This window comes from Eutrigla gurnardus, assembly GCF_963514095.1.
Source record: "Eutrigla gurnardus genome assembly, chromosome: 10".
NCBI classification, from domain to species: Eukaryota; Metazoa; Chordata; class Actinopteri; order Perciformes; family Triglidae; genus Eutrigla; species Eutrigla gurnardus.
The window spans coordinates 25,402,838-25,427,711 of record NC_139924.1 but is presented as its reverse complement, the minus strand read 5'-3'; the positions used below and the strand labels follow the sequence as shown (position 1 = coordinate 25,427,711).

Below are 24,874 nucleotides of genomic sequence, written 5' to 3'. Positions count from 1 at the left end.
TCTCACCCCAGCTCCAGATTGTGAGTTCAAACTGATAACAAATGTTTACGTCGCGTCTTGATGTCACATTTAGAATGATGACTGACAGCTAACGACATGGCGGCGGCAGGAATCAACAGCAATGGAGGAGTTTCACGCCGCGACTGGATATTATTGTTCTGTGAAGAGCAAGACAATCTGTCTTCCGTCTAGCCAGCTGCTTTTTATTTCCCCTTTATATCCGGTGGTAAGATGCCACCAGTAAATGCAAATGTGTGTGGAGCTTACACCGCGTCAACAACCAGAACATCCTGACCTAACTGATGCATGTCGTAAAAATAGAGTCATGACTACAGAACATCTTGAGTTTACCACAGCACCTCTCTTCAGCTTAAAATGCATCACTCATGTGTTACTGTTTGGAGTCGGGCCACGTTTGACTGGTTTTGGGAACATTAAAATGCAGAGGAATGATTTAAAATGCTGCTACCTGATGGTATCATAGAGCCAATCACTGCATGGCTTAACTGTCGGTGGAAAGATGTCCATACTGTGCAGTGATAGTTTTAAAAGACTACCTAATAGAGCCCAATTATTTTAATTAAACTCAGCTGTTTTTTGTTTTGTTGACCTATAGTTCCTCATTGATTGGTATGCATGGTATTGACTTTCTGCTTGCATTGGTGGTCTTCTTCGATTGAATTATACAGAAACGTGTTTCTAATGCCCAATCCACCTGCATTTACATGCATGACCGGCAAAGGTTATGATAAAGTCCAGCACAGCATCGCTATCCGAAGCCTTGGTTATTCGTGCAAAATGGTCATATATGCAACTGTGACAGGGTGTAGATTGCATTAGATTAGGTCTGCATTATTTTCCCAACCTAATCAATATATCATCTGGTGTATGAAATGTCAGAAAACCAACATGTTTACTTGCTTAAATGTTCAAAAAGTTTTAGATGTAGCGCCTCTCTCTTCAAGCCCCCCTACTGAAAATGCCAAGTCTTCTCTGAAACATATGCTGCACTTTGCAAAGGTAGTTGTCAAGCTGTGGGTGGAGACTCTCACTTGGGCGGTATATTCTAATGATCCTTTATGCAACATTGGAAGGGGACCCGGATCTGCATGGCTTTTTGAATCTCATGTTTTCTGATCCAGGGAAACCCTCATAAAAGTGACTGACTGGGTTGTCTTATTTCACTCCACATATCCAAAAAATGAGCACAAGCTCTGAAAAAGTGAGTTTTTCATGCTCCGTCACCTTTAAGTTTACTATTACATGAGATGGGATCCAAACTTATTTTGGGCTTTTTGTTGAAATACCCATCAATTAATTGACTCATAGTTGCAGCTCTAGTTGACAGATAAGCTGGTTAACCTGTTCTGTTGTTTATATGATGTTTCTCATGATAGTCGCCCTCCATGTGACAGATAATGTGGTCAGGGCAAGAACATATGTTTGCTGACTGGCAGGCTGGCAGCTGGTTTTGCCATGACAGCAAAACGAAATCAAAAGTTCGTCTGGCTTCCCAAACCTGCTAATTTGCATAACTTGAGAGACAGCCTCACCCGGGGTACCAGAGGTTGGCATGACTTGTTGCTGAGTTTGGCGTCTTACATGGGGGAAAAGGCAAAGCTCAGCTCATCTCAACCAATAAATGATGTCAGGGAAGTCAGCGTTGGATAAGTCTTCCTCATAGATCATCTGGGAGAAAGTGTCTCCTTTCCTTTAATTTTGCCTCCCACTGCATGCCAGTGTTATTACTTTTCGGGAGGCAAGAAAACGAGTGTTGGAAGTTTGGCAGGAAACTGCAGTCCATCATCAAGGCAGGGGATTTTCTGTAGCTTGGTAAGTGCCCAGATACTGGAGCTACTTTCAGTTTGGTAACTATGTTTACTGTCAATCAAACAGAACACTCATAATGCCATGATTCATAATACTGATTTTACAGTGGTTTTAGCCTGATGTTTAGAAAAAGGGAGGTTTTAAAGGTGAATGACACTTGATTAAACAACGCCATGTCATCAGTGAATAGAATTGGCATTATACTATATTTTTAAAAACAAATATGTAATGGAATCAGTCATGTAGGGAGATAGAGTAAAGCTACTGGCCGCTGTGTAATTCAGATAAGCATGCACTGAAATGAGAAATGGTTGAGGTCAAATGAAAAATAAGCAGATTATCCTTCCCCTCTGTGCCAGAAACACACTTGATGCTGACTCAGTTATCGGACCAAAATTGAGTTAAATTCAGGAAAAACACAACTGCTTTCATTTTTGTCGACCTGTTTCTGTTTCTTTTACGAGTAATTCTAAAGGTCGCAGCTTGGAGTTCATCAACAGGCATCAATATGTCAAGAATGTGTAGTCACCTTTATCCTTTTATTTTGTTCACCTTCCACTGACTTCATTGATTCCACCAACTCTTTTTAAGAGAATCTTAAACGTTTCAAGTCGTAATCCATTATAGACAGACTACACATTCTCTTGGTTGCTGTGACTCCAACTGTCTGGACCATCATGCTGCCATCTGTAGTCTCAAAGAAAGATGACGTCTGGTTAAAAAAAACTCAACAGTCTGAGGTTGCAACTTTTTTATGTATAGTTATGATGGAGCAACTGTGGAGGAGGGTGATGCAAGACCTTGCAATGGGAAGATTGCATCGGAGTTGAATCAAGTACAAAATGATTCACGGTCAAGTGGGTAATACGTTTCTCCAATGGGAGAACAAAGACCTGGTATTGGAAGACATTTCTGAAGGGCAGTAGTAAGTCTATTTTTTTGGGGCCGACATTTTAATGATAGAAACTGAACATGGAACCTGCTGCACCTTTCCACCCCTGAACCTCACACACTAACCTCCGCTAACTAGAAATAAGATTACCAGGCTTGTCTGGAGATCTGCGGCAGAAAGCGCATTTTTGGATTTTATTCCTGTCAGCATTTCAAGGTGTCCTTACTTATTCTATATTCATATACGATGGAGGAAAAAACACAGTGGGTGCCTCATAAATAAAACAGTAGCGCCTCAGTATTCTTTGTGATGCTTGCCACCAGGGATTTCCATGTCTCAGCCCTGATGGTGTGCAGATATTTGGATTCTGATGGGTATATTTCTTTGGGTTCCTTGTATTTGCTGTGAACAACCACATCGTTGTTGTTTTTTTTGTTTTGTTTTCAGGAGCTGGCAGAAGATTTTGTTCCATCTGGCATCATGTCAAACATGCCAGAGTGGAAGTTTGATCTTTCTGGCCCATCGTGTCAAACATACCTTATTATTTCTTTGAGGTGCCAGAATATAGACTACAGCATTCTCTCTGCTCACAAAGCTCTAGAGGACAAATCCTCACATTGAAGAGATTTGCTTTAATGCCCTACAATGGGGATCCTTAAATGTTTGACACTTGTGTGATCACTGAGGTGTCCGCCTACAGCCACGCTTCTGAGATGTCCTTGAGCAGAATGCAAAAGCACTACTTGTTCACACCTTATGTAACTTGTGATGCATTCGACTGTCAAGTGAATGCTGAAATATAAGCTAAAGTTGCAAATGTACGGCATCTTTGTTAGGCATGGGCATGAAAATCCAACTCATTTGTATTTCCTCCTCAAAGAATGAAAGTCTAATTAAAAAATTGTTTTGGCAAAATAGTTTTTATTTTGTTTCAATAAAAATCTTCTTTTTTCTCAGCAGGTTATTCCCTCAAAGTAACGTCTTTTTTTGCAGTTACTAATTGCACCTGACATCTTTCAAATCCTTTAGCGTTAATTTATGACTGTATTTAGTTTTTGTGTGTCCTGTGTACATGTTTGTGTGTGTGTGTTTGCGTGTGTAAACACCTGCTTATGCTAAGTGTGTTTTTCTTGCCACAATAGGCATTTATCTCCGTGAAGCACAGCACTGCACATGGTCAATATGTGATTAAGTCCTACAGGCCGGTGTGTATTGATGGCATGTCTCTGCTTGCAGGCCACTGCGGGAAAACTTTTGCAATCCTTCAAAGATTTGTAAGCGGCTCCGTCCCGGACACCAAGTGGCTCCTTGTTGTGGACGATGACACACTTATCAGGTAGACTTTCATGGTCTGGAATTGACTTTTTTAACATGGGTGTTTCTCAACTGGGACACAGTGTCTCATTCTTTAAATGCCACGCTTTCATTATTTTTTTCCCCACAAAGTTTGAGTGACATTTATTCATACATTTTGTAACAGATTCTGTCTCACAGCCATGAAACAGGTTTGCTCAGTGGAAGAGAGAAATGCTCGGAATGAAGTCATTTTGGGAAAATGAGTTCCAGAGATATACCCATCCTGTCAAACATCTGAAAAGCCGACTTTATAAATTCAAGTCCAGCTGGCTTCACTTTATATCTGTCAGATTGCCCCTTCCTGTAGAAGCCTCTGGATGTGTAATCGTGCCTGAGGGAGGGCAGTTATTTCAGCTTCTAAATTGACAGCTTCACGTGCGTATGATGATGATGATGATGATGAGTTTAATCTTTGCCTCATATAGCCTCTCCAGACTGCAGGTCTTGCTGAGCTGCTACAACCCCTCTGAACCGGTGTGTCTAGGGGAGAGGTACGGCTACGGCCTGAGCCAAGGCGGCTACAGCTACATCACAGGAGGCGGCGGGTGAGTTTCTCAGGAAGAAAGATGAAAGACTCTATGAATATGTAATATAACACCTGTAATTAGGGGTGGGTAAAATTATCTATACGGCAATATATCGCGATACTTTGCTGCCCAATAGAATATCGATTTTTCAAATCAGTGACACAAAAGGAGAAACATTATTATTATGGTTTTATTATTTATTATTTTGTGCATTGTCACTCAGGGTACTTTATCCTTTTTCATTTCATTTTCAATATTTATTCCAGTGAAGTTCATGGGAATTAATAGAATGGAGAGGCTGTTTTGAATGAAATAGTTTTGACTCAATTTGTCCTCTGATCAATATCATCTGGTGTACATATACAGAAACTTGTGTTTTCATCTTTATTTATATCGCAATATAGTGATATCGTGATACGTATCGTATCGTGACAAAAGTATCGTAATACGTATCGTGAGGTTCTTGCCTCTACCTGTAATCTGTAATTTACTGACCACTTCAATTCACGTGTGTTCTATCTATGAAGGGAAATGAAGGCAAACAGTGGATAAGACAATACTGCATTATACAATCTGTTTGTTACTGCAATAAAAAGTGGACAATAACGTGTAAATCCGTTGTCAGTGCTGGACAGCAGATACAACTTGAGCTGTGTGAGAAAACTGTGTTTATGGACACTTCAGACACTCAACAACACTGCAACTGCCAATTCTGTCAAAAGTGATATTTTCTAATAGCTGTTTTGAGGCGCAATGAACAATTGTTTTGCTTGTTTGTTTGTTTTTTTGACATCCCAAGATAACTTTTTCAAGTGTAATTGCGTCTGTTTTCATAGAGATGTAACGTTGTTGTTGTGCAGAGCCAATTTACAGGAAAAAAAGCACATCTCCTTCTCAGCTTGATTTTCACTTTCACTCACAACTCTGTTGCCTTAAGATGAACCTGAAGATGACAGATTACTTATTATTTTCTGCCCATTTCCAACAGTGGTTTCTAAACTGATTATATATGGTTGAATCGGCTGTGACGTGTATCTATTTGAACCGTTTCTGTGTTGCAGCATGGTGTTCAGCAGGGAGGCTGTGGTCCGACTCCTTAAAAGCGGCTGTAAGTGCTACAGCAACGACGCGCCCGATGACATGGTGCTGGGAATGTGCCTCAATGCCCTCGGACTTCCCATCACACACAGTCCGCTCTTCCACCAGGTTGTTTTCACACTCGTACAGTACATTATTCATATTCTGTTTCTGTCTGGGTGTAGTTGTACCTACCGTGGTGAGACTGATATGGATTTTTGGGGGGGAATAAAATACCAGCCAAATGTTTTCTGGAAATAGGGTTTTTTTTGTGCAGTAAAATCATACCATATTCGACTCCTGTTCAGTTAAAGAGGAAGAGATGCAGTGAGATTCTAGGTGCTAAACTGCACAGAAAGTCAGATTTCATCACAGTTTATACAGACTCATCTTATTGGTTGTCAACACAGCTAGCTGATATCTCATATTCAGATACGCTGCACTCCCGGTTTTCCCGGCTGATTACACCTCTGCTTTTTGCCGCCTCGTATCTTAGTCGGAGATATCAGGAATGTCTGACAGCTATGATATATTCCATTTAGAAAGCGGAAAAGAAAAAAATGACTGCACAGCTGGCAGCTCCGTCAGGTTTTTTCCACTCCTACCCATTCTGCTGACATGATGTAAATGCAGCAAGATGTCACATTCACGTCACATGGGATTGTTGGTAAAGATGGAAAAGATTGCCACGAGTATGTGGAGGTTAAAAATACTGTGCAATGACATTGAAGCACTTGATCAGTGAATGGGTTCCTGTTGCACATGTTTGCCTCTTTCAGGAAAAATCCCAGCAGCCACTTTGAAAGTATTGCTCGTGACATTATCAATGGTTCTGCTCTATCAAAGTGAGCTGCAGTGAGGCAGGGTCATGTGACTGTGTGACCATGAGCACACAATATACCAGGACCCTGAATATGAAGCAGCTAAATGGAATTCTTGTCATTGTTAAATACACTTGTGCCTTTCCCTAATGTAAAACTGAATTCTGTGGGGGAAAAAAAGCCATTATTTGTCGCAGCACGGGTGACGCACGCAGTCCTGATTTTCTAATACGCCAGTTGATGGATTTTCATTCACATTATAGGCCACTGTGTCAGAGAACAAGCCTATAAATAAAACGTTTTTTGGTTAAAATTCATCCAGAAAACCAGAATACTTTCGGTAGCCGTGTTAACATAAACTTACACTTTCACGCCTTCACTCTTGCTCTCTGCAACACTCGCACGCAGTCTCCTGTGGTCGCTTCCAAATAAATGACTGTACTTAATCTTACCTTTCAGGCACGCCCAGAGGACTATGCCAGAGACTTCTTAGCTCACCAGGTGCCCATCTCTTTCCATAAACACTGGAACATCGACCCCATTGCTGTTTTCAACAAATGGCTTAAGGATGACTTGAGGGCAAAAGCTTCAGTTGGACTTAATAAGAGTGCGAAGACGGAGTTATAATCATTTTAAAGTGTGTGTGTGTGTGTGTGTGTGTGTGTGTGTGTGTGTGTGTGTGTGTGTGTGTGTGTGTGTGTGTGTGTGTGTGTGTGTGTGTGTGTGTGTGTGTGTGTGTGTGTGTGTGTGTGTGTGTGTTATGGAGTCATGGAATTGTCATTCACAGATGTAAATGTTTTTGTATTGTTGATGTTGAACTGTTATTAAGATGGACCGTGCGAGCGTGTGTCCATGACTTATTATTCTGTGAGTGTCTTCATGACTGAGTTGCATGTTGAGGTTACTGTTATTTTGGAAATATGGATATAGTATGTGTATATTTATATCATGAATAATCTGAACCTCACAGAGGAGGATCTGCTCCTCTGGGAGACACTATCTTTTAAAAAAGAAGAAAAAAAAGGTAATTCATGCTGTACAATGTGCTCTATTTTGCATAAAAGTATAGAAATCTAAATGTTTGAGATATTATTTTGCTTTCCTATTTCATTGGAGGTCTATTACAGGATTTAGTTCCAACCAGTAATGTTTGAATTTTAAGGTTAATTGAGGCTACGGCTAAGATGGTGAAAGTCAGACTGTTTGGTGGCGCATTAAAGGCATTAAAGCTCTCTAAAGTATGCTGAAGGTTTGTAATTACTCCCTAAATGAACCCAACATGTACTCTTTAAAAGGCTCCAACTGAAGCTCAGGCAGATAAACGTCTTACCTGGACTTCAGACTCAGCTAAACACCCTCATTACAATTTGGGCCAAGACCATCTCAGGGCTCGCTTTGACCTCAGCAACAGGAACACAAGTGTCAGACATACTTGCTTAAACATTAGCTGATGTCCTGAGGTGTTAGGCAGAAATGAGTTTTATCGACATGAATACCATTTTCTTTTTTTTTTCTTGGCATTTTTCACTTTTTATCCCGCAGAATTAACTGTCTCAGATAATTATTTGGCAGACCTAATGAGTCCCTGACCAGTATTAAAGGTCTTAGAAAGACCTTGAGCACTTGTTAAAGAATGAAATCATTTTATCCTGGCTGTTTGCCATGATAAAAAAAATACATTGCAGCTATAATACTTCATCCTAATAATTAGCTGCGGCTTCATGGTCACAAAACCTGTAGAAAACCTGAGGATGTGGATTAGAAATACGATATTGATCCCTGGGGCGAAACAGCCAGGGTCACATTACAGTTGTTATCTGGGTTATAAAAGGCTTGATACTAATTACACCAAACTAATGAAAATGTGAAATGTTAATGTGGGCAAAGCATTACTGTCAGGCTGTGAGAGGCACGCTGTAATATTGAAGGTGTTTGTCAGTAATGGTGCTGCTGAATTTACCCTGTCCTAACAGCGCAGTAAGGCCGGCTCCAGTTCATGAAAAGTCTATTAGCCTCGGGCGTTTGAAGCCGTGCAATAAGTCAAGTAGACACCTCCTCACACGCCTATGGATTGTAACCTATTTGCTGGAAACAAGTTGAATTCCTACTGGGATTCACCCACACACAGAGTGATGAGCGGTGCTAAGACACCGCTTTGCACTGAGGGAAATCCTCTGCGTAACTCTAAGTAGGTCCAGACAACATGCTCGCTCTGCCAGGATTTCTAACGCGTCAGCAATAAAGTCCCACTCGGGTTCGACTTTGTCTGCTGTTGAATTTAATGCTTTTATCCTTGTCCAAAACAGCGAAGATGAGTTTCACACTGTATTTCCTCCAAATTCTGAGTCTTGAGTTTTTAGAAATGCTGAGGTTATGCCATCCAAGCCTTCAGAAGAGAGAATTGAACAGATATTGGAAGAAGTAAAGCAGAACAATGCTGTTGCAAAGCCTTTCCACACGGCCAGGTATCGCATTCTGAAGGGTGAAGACTGAATTCTTAATAGATATTTTATATTGCTGACCTAAAGATATGGATTCATGCTTGCAGAAAAACACCACATGTAAACTCTCCTGCAGAGAAATTCCAATTATCAGTGAAAAGATAGGTGACATTCAGTGTCCTCATACACAAGTGATGTCCTAACCTTGTATAGAACATCAGCCATGCAGCTATGAATGTGGCTTTGATGATCATTTTAATTCCTGCATCATATGCTTAAAAACACAGATGCTAACCAAATGCACTCATTTGCTCTGTGAACTGTTTCCCTTTTCAGAAAGATGTTTTTTGTGCCTTTTTTCCTCTTTGTTGTTATCATGATTCACACGTTTCATCCAGATCGGGTTTGGTGATGTTTGTTATTTGATCTTGATAACAGATGATCGATGATGATGGATCTGTATGACTTATCTTAATAATATTCATCCTCCTTTTTAAAGAGTTCCTTCACTCAAATTGCAAAAAAAAAAAAGAAATCCTCTCACTTGTGTCATGCAGACACATTTTTTTAGGTGTTTAGAAATCTGCTTTTGAGATACTTTCTACCAAAGCAAAAGTCCAGACCAACATCGCGGACCGCATGTTTTGTAATTTTTTCTTGGAATAGCTGTGAGTGAAGTTGGGAACAGAATGAGGTGACACTTTGCAGACGCTCCCCATTTACCGTCGTTCCTCCCTTTGAAGCAGTTAACTGGATTACAAATGAACTGTGCAGAAAAGCTCAGGTTCTCATCATATTTCACCATCTGCCTTGATCTTTGTAACCAGAGATTTGGAGTTCATATGGCCCGGATTAATATTCATAAAGCTTTATTTGAATAAAAGCATTGCATGAGCTGTGGAAAGTCCTGGCTGAAATGCAGTTGGAAGATTTCAGATTTTCGGTTTGAACATGAGTGCCTTTTCCTCGGAGGATCCGCTGCGACCAGCAGGGCCTCCAAAACGGAGCGGATGAGAAGAGCTGCCACAGTCAGTGCCATCTCAAATCTCGGTTTCAGTCTGCTCAGCCGAGGCTTTTATCATCGCTCAGTGATCTCACTTGTTGCCAATCTGTGTTTTCCATCCCTGCAGGAGAACAACAGTGGCTGTTGTCTTCAGCAAAAACAATTATGAGTCATGATATCGCAAAGCAAATGAATCCTCCCCAGTTCCAGTAAGTGATCTCGTTAGGAATGACTGAACCATACGATATAATGATCACATTTCTTTTGCAGCATTTTAGCCATGCTAGCGGCGCCACATGGCTCTGTGAGGATGGACGTTATTGGTCCACCACTTTAACTCTTATTATTGGAGGAATATCTGTGTAAAACGACTTCGGGCATCTCCTGACGCCTGCGAACAATGGCGTTCCCATCCGCCTCGGCTGTGTTTCATGCTAAATGTTAGCATGCTAAGATGAGGACATGAGCTCAAAGCGCTGCAGTCTTACAGTACAAATCAGTTTCATCACATTTTCATTTAGTCCTCCTTAATGTGAGACCTCTGACAATCACACCCCCTCTCTGTCACACTCGTATAAAACCGGACCGAGCCGGTTTGACGTGCCCAACGCATGACTTTGTTAACAGTTTGATATCGATGGGCAATTTCGCTGATCCTCTCCAATCAAATTAAGTCCTGATTTTGCATGCAAAAGGCGTCCCTCAGCAGGAGTCATCTCTTTGCTTGTCTATTTGGAATAAGAAAATCACGATAATGAATGTTGGCAAGGCTGTGGAATTAATTATTTTCATGTATATGTATAATTCCGCGGTGTCCTGTAAGGGTAAAATGATTGCCTGCACAATTAAGCCTCACAGAATAAACCCAGTGTGATATTATAATACTGATCTTGAGAGGGGTCTCTTTAAGGGGCAAAGTGGAAATTCACAGGGTGTTAAATTTGTGCAGAAAAGCGGGTAAATGGGGTGAAAATATGTTGCTCTGCAGCCAAGGACAAGTGTTTAAAGTCAAAATACTAACAGCTATTAACCACCAGTTATACACGATTGGGTTTATAGCCAGTTCATAGTAGAATAAATAGTGTGCTGTCATAGTGTCAGGCTACTGATGGCGATAAATATAGTTTTGAATACTCACACTTCACCTGCTGCTTATTCCAAGAGAGATTAGATTAGATCAAATACACTTTATTGTCCTTGCAGGGGAATTTGTCTTGGACATGGAAGTCACAGCAGCAAGGGCACCAAAACAAATATATCACACAGAAATTGCAATTAATCACACCCGCCATCGGGGGGGAAAAAGTCCTTTAAAATAGAATCCAATAACCTTTGCTGTCATTTTTACAGTGGAATGACACAGAAATAAACCGACCACAGAACAGTTACTGTTATTGGCATAGCATTATGGCTATAGTGCAGATGTTAGATAACATTAACTTTTTAAGTAGCTTAATGACAAATTATGTTCTTCACAGTCACGTTTTTCAATGCAATCAAATTAATTATGTGATTTAATTTCAGATTTGTTTTTTATTTTAGTGTACAAATTAGAGGTTTGCTCAGCTGTCCAACCTTTATCTTCATTATTAAATGACACAAGAATGAATCTTCCTACCAAATATGCACACAAACAAATGTTTGACATTTATTTTATTCATAGTTTGATGTCACATTTTTTCCAATACAACAAAAAGTGATATATTTTTTTGATTTTACATTCAGGTATCCATTTGAAACTTCAAAAATGAAGAATTTTGCTGGATCTATTTTTTATTTTTTTTTTGTACTGTGCAACAAAAACAAGAGATGACAAGTAGGTGACAGAAACATGATTTATCAGCTCATTTCCACAATTTATCAAACACATGTTTGCACATCACAAACGACCGTGTTACCATTCAGTCTAATTTGCCTGATTGTTGCCCAAAACACTTGTAATCCATTCCCTAAAGGAGGATGTGTGCAGACATCAGGACATCCTGGGATCTCTCACTAGCCGGGATGACGAGAGACTGAATCAGAAGTTTTCTGAGTGAGTATCACATCCTGTAAAGTTCATATTAAAGACCAGAGACTTCTTGGTGTTGGTGGGTTTTCTGTGCTATCATGCTGCACACCTCACACATGGGCAGAGCGTGAAGACTGTCCCTCCGTTGCACCAATCCATTGGAAAGAGGGTTTGGAAAATTGTTTGCTAACAGCTTTCTGAGTTCCCAAGTGAGTTCTGCCAGAGCACTTTTAATGTGGAGTCCAATGAGCTGCAGCATTATTGATGTTATGGAAATGAGAATTGAGAGCGTGTGCTTCATATGTGTCTGTTTGGTACATCAGGATACTTCCTGTTATGGTTAGGGTTTGTAATTTTGTTTAGTTTTTTATGGTTGTCACTTAAATGATGCACCTGCTCATTTTGGATTATGTATGATGTACAACATGATATTTATTTAAGCCACTCTCTTAGATTGGTTTTGGAACATCAATAAACACTTGTTTTGTACACTGTAGCCTCAGACTGATACCTTTTATTATAAAATATATAATAAATCTAGTAAAATAGTGTTTACATGTCCAGTAGTCATTATTAGTGGCATGTGTATAGTAACAGCAGAAACATATTTACAGTATTATAATATAATACACAGATATATTATCATTCCAAAACATATGTACAGTATTGTAATATAAAACACAGATATGTTATCAGTATTGTTGTATAAAAGAGATTTCTGCCTGAAGTCTGTTAAGGCAGTGATTTCTGTTTGACTTTGAAAATCATGAGCGTGTTCTAGTCCCGCTCGATATGGAAAGCTATGTTTTTATTGTGATATGACACTATAACATTTGATTAAATGTAATTAAAACACAGTTATAGTATCATACCGTGACAAGAGTATCGCATGTAAGTTACCACAATAACGCAGTAACGACCTCCGTGATGACCGCCGCCATCGTAATGGGAAGGAAGGGAAGGGTAGAATAGGAAAGTGAGGCGGTGTGTGTTTGTGCAGTGGAGAGCCAGACTATCATTCTGAGTTAATCAGATTTATTGGCAGGGGAACAGCAGTATCTGCCCAGGCTGCAGCATGGGACACTGTATCATCCGCCTGATGGGAAGAGATGGTATTAGCTGTCCAAGGTGTGAGCGGAGTCTGCTGATATATACACTCATTGTAGGCTATATGTATTTTCCTGTGTGATCAACTTTTTTATGGGTACAACAATATATCAGTGCAGTAAAGATGAGATAGAAAGCTGGGTCAAGTGGGAAACCAAAAAACCTCGACATAAATCAACCAAATACTGCATTTACAGTTAAAAACAGTGATGTTTTCCTGAAGGGAGCTTTCCGATGTTGGCAGCATTAACTTAAGTTGTTTTATGATTTGAATGTTTTTATTGGTTTTTACAGTTTTGGGTCCCAATGGCCTTATACACTATAACAGCACTTGTTGGCTCCCTTTAACAGCCGTACATTGATGGCAGCAGGAACTGACCTTGATGAGTGCTACTCTTCATAACAAATAACATTATCTTCATATGTAAAATCAAGGGGATTGATTCTTGAACATTTCTGCGGGGAGAAATTGTCATCGGTGTGAAAAGTAACACGGATTGGGCAGAGGCTGTGTTGATACTCACAGGTTCAGGGTAAAATATTCATTTTAACAAGCTGAGTTTGTGAGAAGTGAGAAAGGAGTGGGAGAACTTGATTATGTGAGCTTTCACCTCCAGCTCCTGACATTGTATGAGCTGCACGTAGGTGTGACACGGCTGTGGGATTATGGGAGAGTTCAGTACTGTCATACAGGGAAATGTACACTGTATAATTCTGCTCTCGCAGCATAACACTACAAGTAGCAGCCGTGTCTGTCTTCTCGTACTGCAGTCTGAGGACTATAACGTCTGTCTGGTGCATTGCACGGCCATTGCACTTAGATGAATATACCGTGATGGCATGGCGTGGCTCTGCAAGTTCATTGGCACTTTCCTAATGCCTGTAGACAATTTGTCTTCCGAATTTGACCCGAGTCAACTCTTAAGTAGCAGTCGGCAGCCACACTGCTGCACCTGGGGAGCAGCTCTGAGGCCGCTGTCCTTGACTGAGTCCCATATTGTATTATTTATAAAGATAAAGAGTGCAAAGCAGCTCCCTGTGCAGGGGCCTTGATACTGGAACTGTGCAATGCAAACAACATGGTCCGCTGCAACCAGTCAGAATGCTTCCCACACATGTTAACCCACATTTATCTTGCAGACGCAGAAAGCAGAGGGATAAAGGGAAAAAAAAGCCACCTGTTCACTTTCATCTCCGCGTGAAGTGTAATTATGTTGAGAGGTGTGGGAAAGTCGGAGCACTGGCTCCATAATTCACAGCTATATAGTGTCTGATGTGTGAGGAAAATTCTGGAAATACTGCAGCAGTTAATTTTCTATCTGGGGATTTAAAAAGACCAAACCTTCTTTTTCATAATAGCAGGGTGACAAACATATTTTGTTGTTGTATTTTCACAGAACACAAATCTCATTCAGCGCTGTTTAATGGATGTTTTGTGTTTTTCTCATAAGGTTAGATTTGGCACTTCCTCTGTAATTAAGTGACCTGACCTAATGCCAGTACATTGTTTTTTTGTTTTTTTGCTAAATAGGTCAAGCTACACAGCTTCACTTGGAAATGACTCCAGTACTTCATCCCCATGGACATTGTGTTATTAAAGGTGTATTTTGGGATCTGCATCAGTAACAAGAGCCATTGATGGAAACAACATCTTTGACAATGTTTAGGCACAAATTACACCCATGCCTAAAATTTAAAAAGACATGATTAATTTTTAACATCAAAGTTTCTGACTTCTTGCAGTGAAATTTTAATTGGAATCATTGGTTGATTGCAGAAGAAGAGGAGCGGGAAACATGGAATAGAGTAACTAAAACCTTTATCTCACTTTTGTACACTTACTGTTGGTGATAATACAAACAATGGGAAATCCTCTTCATCGTGCAAACTGGAAACGATCACATCAACTTATTTAGTACAAAAATCGGATCACTTATAAATGAACCAATTACATTTTTGTGCCTAAAGGCATAATGAAAAAGACTATTTACAAATGAAAGACTACAGAAATCCAGTTACTAATTAAAATGTGTAAGGATGTTCGGAAGCGTGTTGGACCAGATGAATAATAATACCTTGACCTTGTGACTTTTTATATCCTTTAGCATAATATGTTGTGATGGAAGAGGGGGGAGGGAGCAGTTTTGAAACCTGCATTTTAATGAAGAGCAGAAATAAATATGAGCTGCCTGAGTGGATGAATTGCAAAAAAAAACAATGTTTTTACTGTGACCAGCAACCTTCCTGAACGTGTTGTTAATGGTAATTCATTGTCTTTCTTTGGCATTTTTGCCTTTTCACTGAGTTTGCCAAGCCACATTGTCTGAAAAATTGTTAATTTGTGAATCTGCTCTGTGATGGTGGCACCATGCAGAGAATGCAAACCTCACCAACGCTCCCTCCCCTGCTCTGTATGCGCACAACTTTTGGCAAATACCAAGCGGCATGGGAGCTACAAGTGAATAGCAATTTCTTTCACGCACACTTGATCTAGATTTCCCGGCTGGCGTGGTCCTGCTTAAATCACCAAGCTGCTATCATCTTGTTATGAATTATGTCCTTGTAATAAGATTGTTTCCATGCATTCGGCATCTTCTGGTCGAATCTGTGGTACGGTGCAATACAATGAGGTAAAGCAAGGTTTCATATTAAAGTCTAGATAAATATATGTGTTCAATTCCAGCATGGGTAGCCTCAGTGGGAATGAATCCCTTAAATCTTCTACTGGGAATATCGTGCTCGGCCCAAGGAGCCTGGAAAAGATCCAAGCAGTATCTTCGCAACAAAGGCTGCACTGTAAAATAAAAGCTGCAAACAAACAAGTGAATAATTAGGCATAATAAAGGCAAAACATTATTTGCTGAAGCCATTAGTGCCCACTCAGCCCGAACTAAAATAGCAGAGTGCATGCAAGCTCTCATTGGGAACCTCTTGAAGCTGAGCTCCAGGTTTTATTTAATTTGATTAATTCCTTTATGGTATACCAACCACACTAGGTGTGTGATTTTACAGTATGAAGGCAACCAGATCAATCCTCTTTAGCCCTTCAGCTGCTGTGGCAAGACATAGATGGTGGTCCTGTTCTAGCTTTTGTTGAGCAAGGTCAGTTTTTTTTAGATTCTTTGTATTTTAAAAACATGTATTGTGCTCAGGGATGAATTCTATTCTGTCATTCAGTTTAAATCTGATTATATCAGTCCAGTATTTCTACAGTTATGTGTTCCTGTGGTCATTAATATCACTCAAATTGCTGTCAGTATTATATTTTCTTTATTGTCCCATTCATTATTGATCTGGCTTAATGAAAGTCGGGCCGCGTGTGAGTTCATACAGCAGCGATGACGCCAGAATCTGATCAGTAGCGACCAAAAAAAAAGATGCAGTTCAAAGCAGAATGAAGCTCCATCGCTGCCTCCGTCCTCTTTCTACAGGCTGCCTCCACTTTAGTTTAGTGTAGTCAGTCAACATCAGCACGCTAACAAGTTAATATGCAGGTGGCTGGCAGGTTGACTTCAAAACGTACGTTCTCCATTCAAGGCTTTACTTTACAGTTTACTGAACTTACAGAGTGAGCATGTCCTTATTGCCTGTTATCCTTCTCAGCCAGACATGATTGCTTTGTCAAAGTTGTAATGGATTTGTATTGTATTGCAGTCACCTCTATAAAAGAGTCCCTGGTCTGCTGAGTGCTACCTTATCTAAAGCATTATTTTTAAAAAAACCATCACAGACGTAATTAGCATTTGATTGTGTTAATGGGAGAGGATACTGCAGTGTCAGAAATGTGTGACGACTAATTCAGCAAGATATATGAAGATTAAAAATGTTGTTGTGGCTGCATTGGAGACTGTAAGAGCTTTAAGAATATATTGTCTCTGATATGATATGTCATTTGTCTGCGTTTGCTTCCCTGCAAGCGTACTCAGTGTGGCTGGATGTCTCCCTTCATATTATTCGTTTCAACTTGCCATCTGTTTGGGATTTATCACTGGGAGAGGCTCTGATTGAAGTTGTCCCATCCAGTTATGCGAGGCAAATTGGTGTAAAACACAAAAGGGTGATACATATTACTGCAGATAATGATTATTGCTGCCCTTCGTCCTTTAGATCCGAACACAGTAATCAAATCAGGAGACGACCAGAGGACAAATTCCACAGCTACACACACACACACACACACACACACACACACACACACACACACACAGAAAACTGTTTACTCACAGCAAAACATATATTCTGAGACAGATGTTTGTGCTCTTTTTCATTCTGGTTTTCATTCTGAAAAGTCTGTTTTTTTTTAAAACCAACATGACTCTGGTGTGTGTGTGTGTGTGTGTGTGTGTGTGTGTGTGTGTGTGTGTGTGTGTGTGTGTGTGTGTGTGTGTGTGTGTGTGTGTGTGTGTGTCCAGTTTGCATCTTCAGCTTCTGAGGATGCATCTCAGATATTGTGAGTTATACGGCCGAAGAATAACATCCAAAATGATCTGAAAAGCCCATCTGGGCATACTCTTTTTTTTATCTTTTAATTTTGAGTGTAATATCTTCTAACAGCCTCATAACTTGGTAGTGTGTCATCTTGTGGTGTGTTTTATTTCCAGAGAAGCAGATAGTTGATGAAATCACAGATAAACAAGCAGCCTTCCTGCATGCTTTTGTTCTCGGCCGGGCCTTCAATCCCTCCTGGAGAGATTAGCAGGTAGAAAACCAGACAGAGAGGGGATGATGAATTGAAGCGTCGGCTCCAATAAAATGAAACCAGTGGCTCGCCTCTGCTTTCCCAAAGAGTCCTGACAATAAGAGCAAGGCTGCAAAACTCCAAAAATTACTAATATCTTTTCCACTTTTTAACTTGACCTCGATGGAAAGCAGCCTTAGGTCAAGGAAAGATGAGAAGGAGAATTCATCAGGATTTGGTCTCAGAGTATCGGACCACACTTTGACCAAGCTACATATTTATATAATCAGTGATTGACAGCTGATAATTGACTGCAAAAAGCTATCAAATAGTCACACGGATGTGTTTAATTTATGTCTCCACCATGAAAAAGGATCCCAATGAACTTTCCACTGGCATTGTTTTCAGGCCGAGCATCAAAGAAAGGAAAATAAACAGTTTGTGTCCCTTCACACCAAACCAACAGCTTGCATTCTGCCGTGAGACTCGTGCTGTTCCAGCTGCTTTCCAACTAATATTCATTTAATATCATTTTAATCATATTTGCTGCCTCACGAAGAAATACAGAGCAATAATTACAACAACAACAAAAACATCAAGGTCAAACAATCACAGATTGAGCCAGAATTGGACACAGAGATGTAAAGGTTATCATATTTATTAAAAGCGATGATATGATCCAACGGTTTTGACAGTTTGACAACCCAGCCTCTAATACATTCCTAATAAAAATGGAAAATTTCCAAAGAAGCACCGCTGGAGAGCTGAAATTGAACAGATCTATCATAAGTGTACAAAGGGATGTATTCATCTCTGGAAGACTACTCGGCGACACTACCTCTTTTGTTTTGGGATGCTGGCATGAATCACCATTATACATGCACTTACATTTAAGGTGGACTCTTTTTTTTTTTACGTCTTGACCACAACTGTCTGTGACAAGCAGGTAAATCACTTCCTCTTGAGAGCGATATCAGGGTGTGTCGAGGTACAAGTTCCTTACAAGTCACCTGAAGGCGACGCCGTTATGTGTGAAACGCTGAGCACGCAAAATGCAGTCAATTGAGACAGGTGGGACTCCGCTGATATCCCGATCAGCAAGTGGCTTTGGGTTTTGTTGCTAAATTTGAAGTGGAAAGAAAAACCCATTAAAGTCCTCTTAGTCGTGCAGAGCATGGGGGGCTGCAGTGTAGCGTGCACGGTGTGCCAAGTGGATGGCTGTGCATAAAAGGAAATCATTGCCGTGGCTCAAGCTGCCAGTTCCTGCACGTACGTCAATCGTAACTGGTTTATCTGGAAAATATGATTTATTGTCTTATAATTCCATAATGTCCCTTGTCCCTTCTTGACCTCTCCAGATAAAATCCAGGCTCCTCACTGAAGGAGAATTATCTTTGGCTACTGGTGTGAAGGAGAAGGCATTAATGTGGGGGATAATTGTCTCAGATGATGTTTTATCCATTTCTGTATTAATCATCTCTATGACAACAGTTGATGTGCACCTTAAACATGTAATGAAAGTGGCAGAATAGCATTAATGCCCCCCACTAGGTGAGATATTCATGGAAAAGTGCAGCTGTTTTAGCAGCCGATAGATCAGAAGGCTGCTGTGGAGAAGCCTAACACCCATGCTTTTTCATAAGTGAGACCCTGGAAACTTGTCAGCTCACGGAGAATAACTTCAATCCAAATTACAATAGAAACAGCAAGCGAGTGACTGCTCCATCCAGCAAAGGCTGGTCTCTCAAACTTTTAGCCTCCGTCATCCCTTTGGTATCCTTTGGCATAAATCAATCAGAGCCCGGCTTCGTAAACACGAGCGTGATGTGTGCAGTTTACTGATCATACAGGAATTCTGGCTACAAACGGTTACTTCTTGCTGCCATTTGGAGCCGTCAGTTTGCAAGTGAGGCTTTGGAGACGGTTCAAAATCCAGTGATTTAAAGGTTTGCTTGAGTTTTAAGCCCTCGCTATAAAAACATCAATAGTGTAAGGTGGCGTCTTTATGCTCCCCAGGTCCTGCATGCAAATTATACATTGTACTTTCCATCTGTCTGAAGGCCATTACTGAGATCGACCAGCTGTTTGTTAGCGTTAAAACCACACATTAATCTCTGGCTTTTTCCATGTCACCTTCTCCTTCTCAGTCCTTGATTATTCTTTATAAATGTCCTCTCTCACATAATTTGTCAGTTCCCTCCTCTCCAGTCGCAACAACATCACCTGCTGCTTGAAAGCGTCTCTCCAAGAAACCACTGCTAATTGTGCCAAGTTTCTCTTTGGTACGAATTACAAATACCTCAGTCGACTCCAATTATGCCAACAATATTAATGAGAGTTTTTGACACTCCCTCCTGTGTTTTGATGCAAATTAAAATGGTGATATCAAGCTCAACTGGTCCAAACAACATCATATTCACAAAATTATTTAAAAAAAACCTGACGCATCATACATCACACATCTGTTACAGGCACCGGAGTGCCTTTGTTCTTATATTCATATATCATATACTCTGCAGAGTTTGCTGAAGAAGCACATCTCATCAACATGTTTGTGCAGCACAGACCAAGCAGTCAAAGCATCCCTGCAAGACACGAGAGCTTTGATCCACACCCCTGACCTGCCGCCTCCGTGCCTTCTCCGTCCGTCGCCACCTCTCTGTGGGGGACTGATCTCTTGTGCTGCGACTCAAAGGTTTCAAAGGAACGCGCTTTTTCCCATTAAAAGAGCCAAAGCATGAATTAAGGGGTCATCATGCCTCAGACTCTCCGCTGCGAGGTTGTAAGCGGAAAAGTTTCATATTGTAACAAGAAATCCCATATGGCATAGCTGCAGGAGCATCAGCAGCCATAGAAAATCCCCCATACAATGTCAAGTAGGAGTTGAACTAATGCATACCCCCCCCCCCCCCCCCCCCCCCCCGAGGGGAAAGTAAATCATGACTCACTTTGAAGAAGATGTGGCCAATGTGATTGTATGCATGTCGGTGTGGGTCATGGTTTTCACAGCTGCTTCATAGAATCTCTTTCTAATTGGTTTGCAGGATTTCATTTGAGCTGAAAACTACCTGCATGGCCCAATCATCCCACATCCTCCTCTATCACGCACTTTCTCTATTCCCCCAGGAAGCCAGAGAGGAGCATTTGACTCAGACCAAAGCTGCGGATGCTGAGTCATGCGACTGCATTGAATTTTGTTTTTCTTTTGTGTTTGTGGCACTGATGATGGGGTATTTCATTGATGGACAGCCAACATGCTGCAGCCAATAATACCTGCAGCTCATTTCAGAAGACAAAGCATTTTCCAAAGCTTAATTGCAAATTGCATCAGTGCGTGTTCTTTATTCAGGTTGAGCACATGCTGGTTTTGTCATTCCACTACAGTTCCACATTTCCACTCACATGTTTATTTCCTGGTGATTTGAAAAGGAAACGGTTTATTCTGTGTTTTAATGTTTTTGTCTCCCGGTGCAGCACCGTGGAGCTCTGCTGTCAGCCTGACAACTGACAAGCCCCGGTGTGTGCATATACAGTTGACAAAGCAATTTTGTTGCCCTGGTCTGGATGGAGCTCTTGGGCATCCTATCATCTTGAATCAGTAGCATGCTCTCCCTGAGTGCTAAAACAGCGATGTCAGAGAGGTTGATGGCCAGCCATTGAACTGCGTACCAGCCTTGTCAGAGTCCCTGCTCCCATCAACAACAGCTGTGTCTCTCTGAGGCTTCCAGTTCACACATGACCAAGATATATGTTTGAAAACGCAACACGGACCATCAGTCCTATTTTTGACACATCTATTCCAGCACAAAGAGATATTTGTGGATGGTATTTTTTTCTCAAGACGTGTGGCTCCATGAAGAAAACATCAAGCTGTAGGATTATGTGCATTTATATTTCCTAGTCGCCTCTTTGAAAATCATCCTCTCCTACTTCTCGGGCTTATTATTTTGCGAACACACATGTCAGCGGTGCTGCTCTTCACCCCCTTTTCTTCAAAGATATTTCCCCTCTTGTCATGTTCTTTGACGCCATCTGCTGGATCCTCATTAAATACATTTCACTGGAAGTTCAAAGTGTTTCTGTCCCACTCACTGTTCACATCAAAACAATACTCATCCATTTGCAGCTAAAGTAGGCTAACTCTTCCATATTGTAACGTTGGAGGCACGGAGTCTGAATGCTGTCACCTCTCGTGTTGCTTTGTTGTGCAACTATTAAACACATTTGCTCAAGGAAAGAAGAACTCTTTATGATCACCAGTTCTGTGTTATGCAGTATAATACAGTAGTGTTGCAGCATTAGCCTATATACTGTCATATAGAGAGAGATATTACAACTAAGTGGATAATTTCCAAACCCTTTTTAAAGAGTGATCAGTCATCGTCATATGAATGATCAGGTGGGTTTTTTTATGGTATCTCTATAAAAACATTTTAATGTTTTTTTTTCTTGCTGAGTTATTTGCATAGAGGCTCATCCATCAAGGGACAACAAGCAATACATGCATAAAAATACATCAACATTAGAGAAGTATATTGTCAAATGCATTCTAAGAAATATAAATTAGCTGTTTAAGATCCAAAAATGCATGCAAAATGAATTTGCAAGGCTATTTATTTCAATTGGACTACATTTATTACAAATGCATTAAAAAGGGTTCCAAATGAGTATCTGTGAAATTGTTCCTACGTCATGATATATGCTCTTGTTTCTGCAGCCTGTGTGACGTCAGCGTGTTAAACGAAGCGCAGGGGCGCAGGTGTGTTTCAAAGCGGCGGACACAGACGTGGCCCAGAGCCAGGTCACCGTGCGGACCGAAGAAAGCCGATGCGTGCGTTTCATTATTCAGGAGGACATGAGCAGGGTGGCAGCTGGGGGCGGAGTCTGCCTGTGCACGGGGCCGAAGGAGGCCGCGGGCTGACCGGCTCGGAGGGCGGGGCAGAGACGCCGAGGCGTTCGGAGACGTGCATCTCAACAAGTGGATCGCCTGGAGGGACGCCGAGGCTCCAGCTTGGACTCGCTTCTCCAAGTGCAGATGGAGTAAGCTGCAGAAACGAGCGTCCCTGCTTGCAGTCCAAGGTATTTCACGTCTCTTCAAAATGTTGACAAGCCTGTAGAAGTTGCTGCTTGTTCGTCTTCCGGCGCTGTCAAGCTGCTACAACTGTTTCTGTTTCCACCTCTGTGGGTTTTGCGGTTCCGCGGGGCCTCGCAGACCTCAGATCACAGTTGGGGTTGCGAGCATTTCTGCAAATTGGGAGTTGGAGTCTCGTTTTAATCGCATTTGTGAGGATTTGTAAATGAAACCGAACGTTAAAAAGTCTTTAATGGAGATTGAGTTTAGCCTTTCTTTTTCTAAAAGAGATCTTAAAGGGCAACACCACCTGAAGTAAGAATCCCTATGTGTTATTTCCATGGCCTAGAAAATGTGATCTAAAGTCTGGAGCTCCATAGACAATGAATGGGATTCTATGTCCTCACTTCTGTAACAGAAAGTCTGAGTTACTCAGAGTAACTTTCTCAGTGTCATAACATCCTTCCCAATTCATTTTTCAAACTCTACACTTGATGACATCACAAATTAGAGTTTTAGGATTGAATTTGGACTGTTGTACCATAGGAGTAACTGCAGAAAACTATAATTACTAAGATGTGTTGAAGCTGTCTGTCTGGACGCTGTTTGCTTTTCTATTTTGTGACGTTATAGTAGGCTAATAGTGAACTTTTTGATGTGTGCTCTCTCCAGTCAGTGGTGACTCTCAACTACTCATCAAATCCTCCAAACGTACAGTCTGTGTGCAACCTCATTCTGCTTTGGTCCTATTTCTGCAAGAGGAACAAAAACACTCCATAAATCATATTGATTTGAACTGACTTGATGTTGCTATAAGTGATTTTTTTGTCGACCCAAACTGTCTCCCACATAAAACTCTGTGAGACAGAACATTTTCATTTAGAATTCAGTCGCAGCACTTCCTTTTCAATTAGATATGATGAAAGAAACCCAGTCTCTTACAAACGGAGTCCCCATACAATTACACTGCACTCTTAATTAAGTTATTTTTTTTTTCCAGACCAAATGGTTTCACGTGTTTAACGAACAGAACAAAAATAGCCAACAAAATGACTTGATTATCTTTATGAAGAAAAAAATGGAAAAAGTGCTTGGTTTATATGGGACACGAACAGCAGTCTCCTGGGTGAAAGTCCTGGGTCCCGCCACTTCATCCTCTTCCCCATGTGGACCTCCGTGGCTCCTTTGAAACTAATGTGTGATAAATCAAGAGCAAACGTCATCCACGACACGGTTTTTAGGAGACTTTCTTCTTTAAGCGGTGTAGTTGTGTAATCAATAATAACACAGACCTACTCGTACCATTATAGGTCAGGAGAAAACATTTTTAAAAACAGTTTCAAATTGAACCACCTCCAAGAGGGGCAGGCACCAGGGTTATTGAAGCATCTTTAGCATAGACGGAGAGTACTTTTAATGATGTTCAGCCCGCCCTCCTCTGGAGAGTTTGTGGATGCCTGTAGGCAGTGGATAAAATGAAGGCTTTAATAACTCAACATGTCTCTCCTTTTTTTTATATTTATGATCCCTTCTGAGTTGCTCAGATAAAACCCCGGGATATCAACCTGCCAAAAAAGCCAGAATCAATAATGAAAGTCTCCTGTAAAGTAAGTAAGAGTACCATGCTTACATGGGGCGAACTCTCAAATATCCATCAGGACTAATAGATGTGTGATTTTTTTTTATTCTCTCCAAAAAGTGAGCATGGTGCACAAATGTGTTAGGATCTAATCGCCTCACTGTAACAGGATATACTCGGTGTTCACCTCACCTGGTTTCTTGTTTTCTGAGGCGATAGGGTGTTCTTTGGAAGCCCCTCCCTCCCCAGGTGGATAATAGGCAGGGGACAGGTGCAGATTGTGGACTTGTTTGCATCCCTTGAAAGGTCCTAATGTGGGTCATCTCAGCTGTAATTCAATGCTGGCTTTTGTCTGTTCTGTCCTTATCTGCTATGCAATCTATATATATATATATATATATATATATATATATATATATTAGGAGTGTAACGATTCATGTGATGCATCAATTAATCGATTGTCAGTCCTATCAATTCAACT

At 40.8% G+C, this 24,874-nt stretch overlaps 1 protein-coding gene across 2 annotated transcripts in view; it reads left to right on the top strand.

Annotated features, from left to right (window-relative positions):
* b3glcta (beta 3-glucosyltransferase a) overlaps positions 1-24,874 on the top strand; it is a 99,497-nt gene that overhangs the window by 43,403 nt on the left and 31,220 nt on the right. Inside the window, exons 12-15 of one of the 2 annotated variants that reach the window (XM_084019140.1) lie at positions 3,959-4,058; positions 4,504-4,623; positions 5,667-5,811; positions 6,963-7,166. In XM_084019140.1, coding sequence (XP_083875266.1) covers positions 3,959-4,058; positions 4,504-4,623; positions 5,667-5,811; positions 6,963-7,130 — 533 coding nt within the window. In that variant the 3' untranslated portion in view covers positions 7,131-7,166. Of the gene's footprint in view, positions 1-3,958; positions 4,059-4,503; positions 4,624-5,666; positions 5,812-6,962; positions 7,744-24,874 lie in introns of those variants that run through there. The other variant, XM_084019139.1, reaches the window with a different exon arrangement.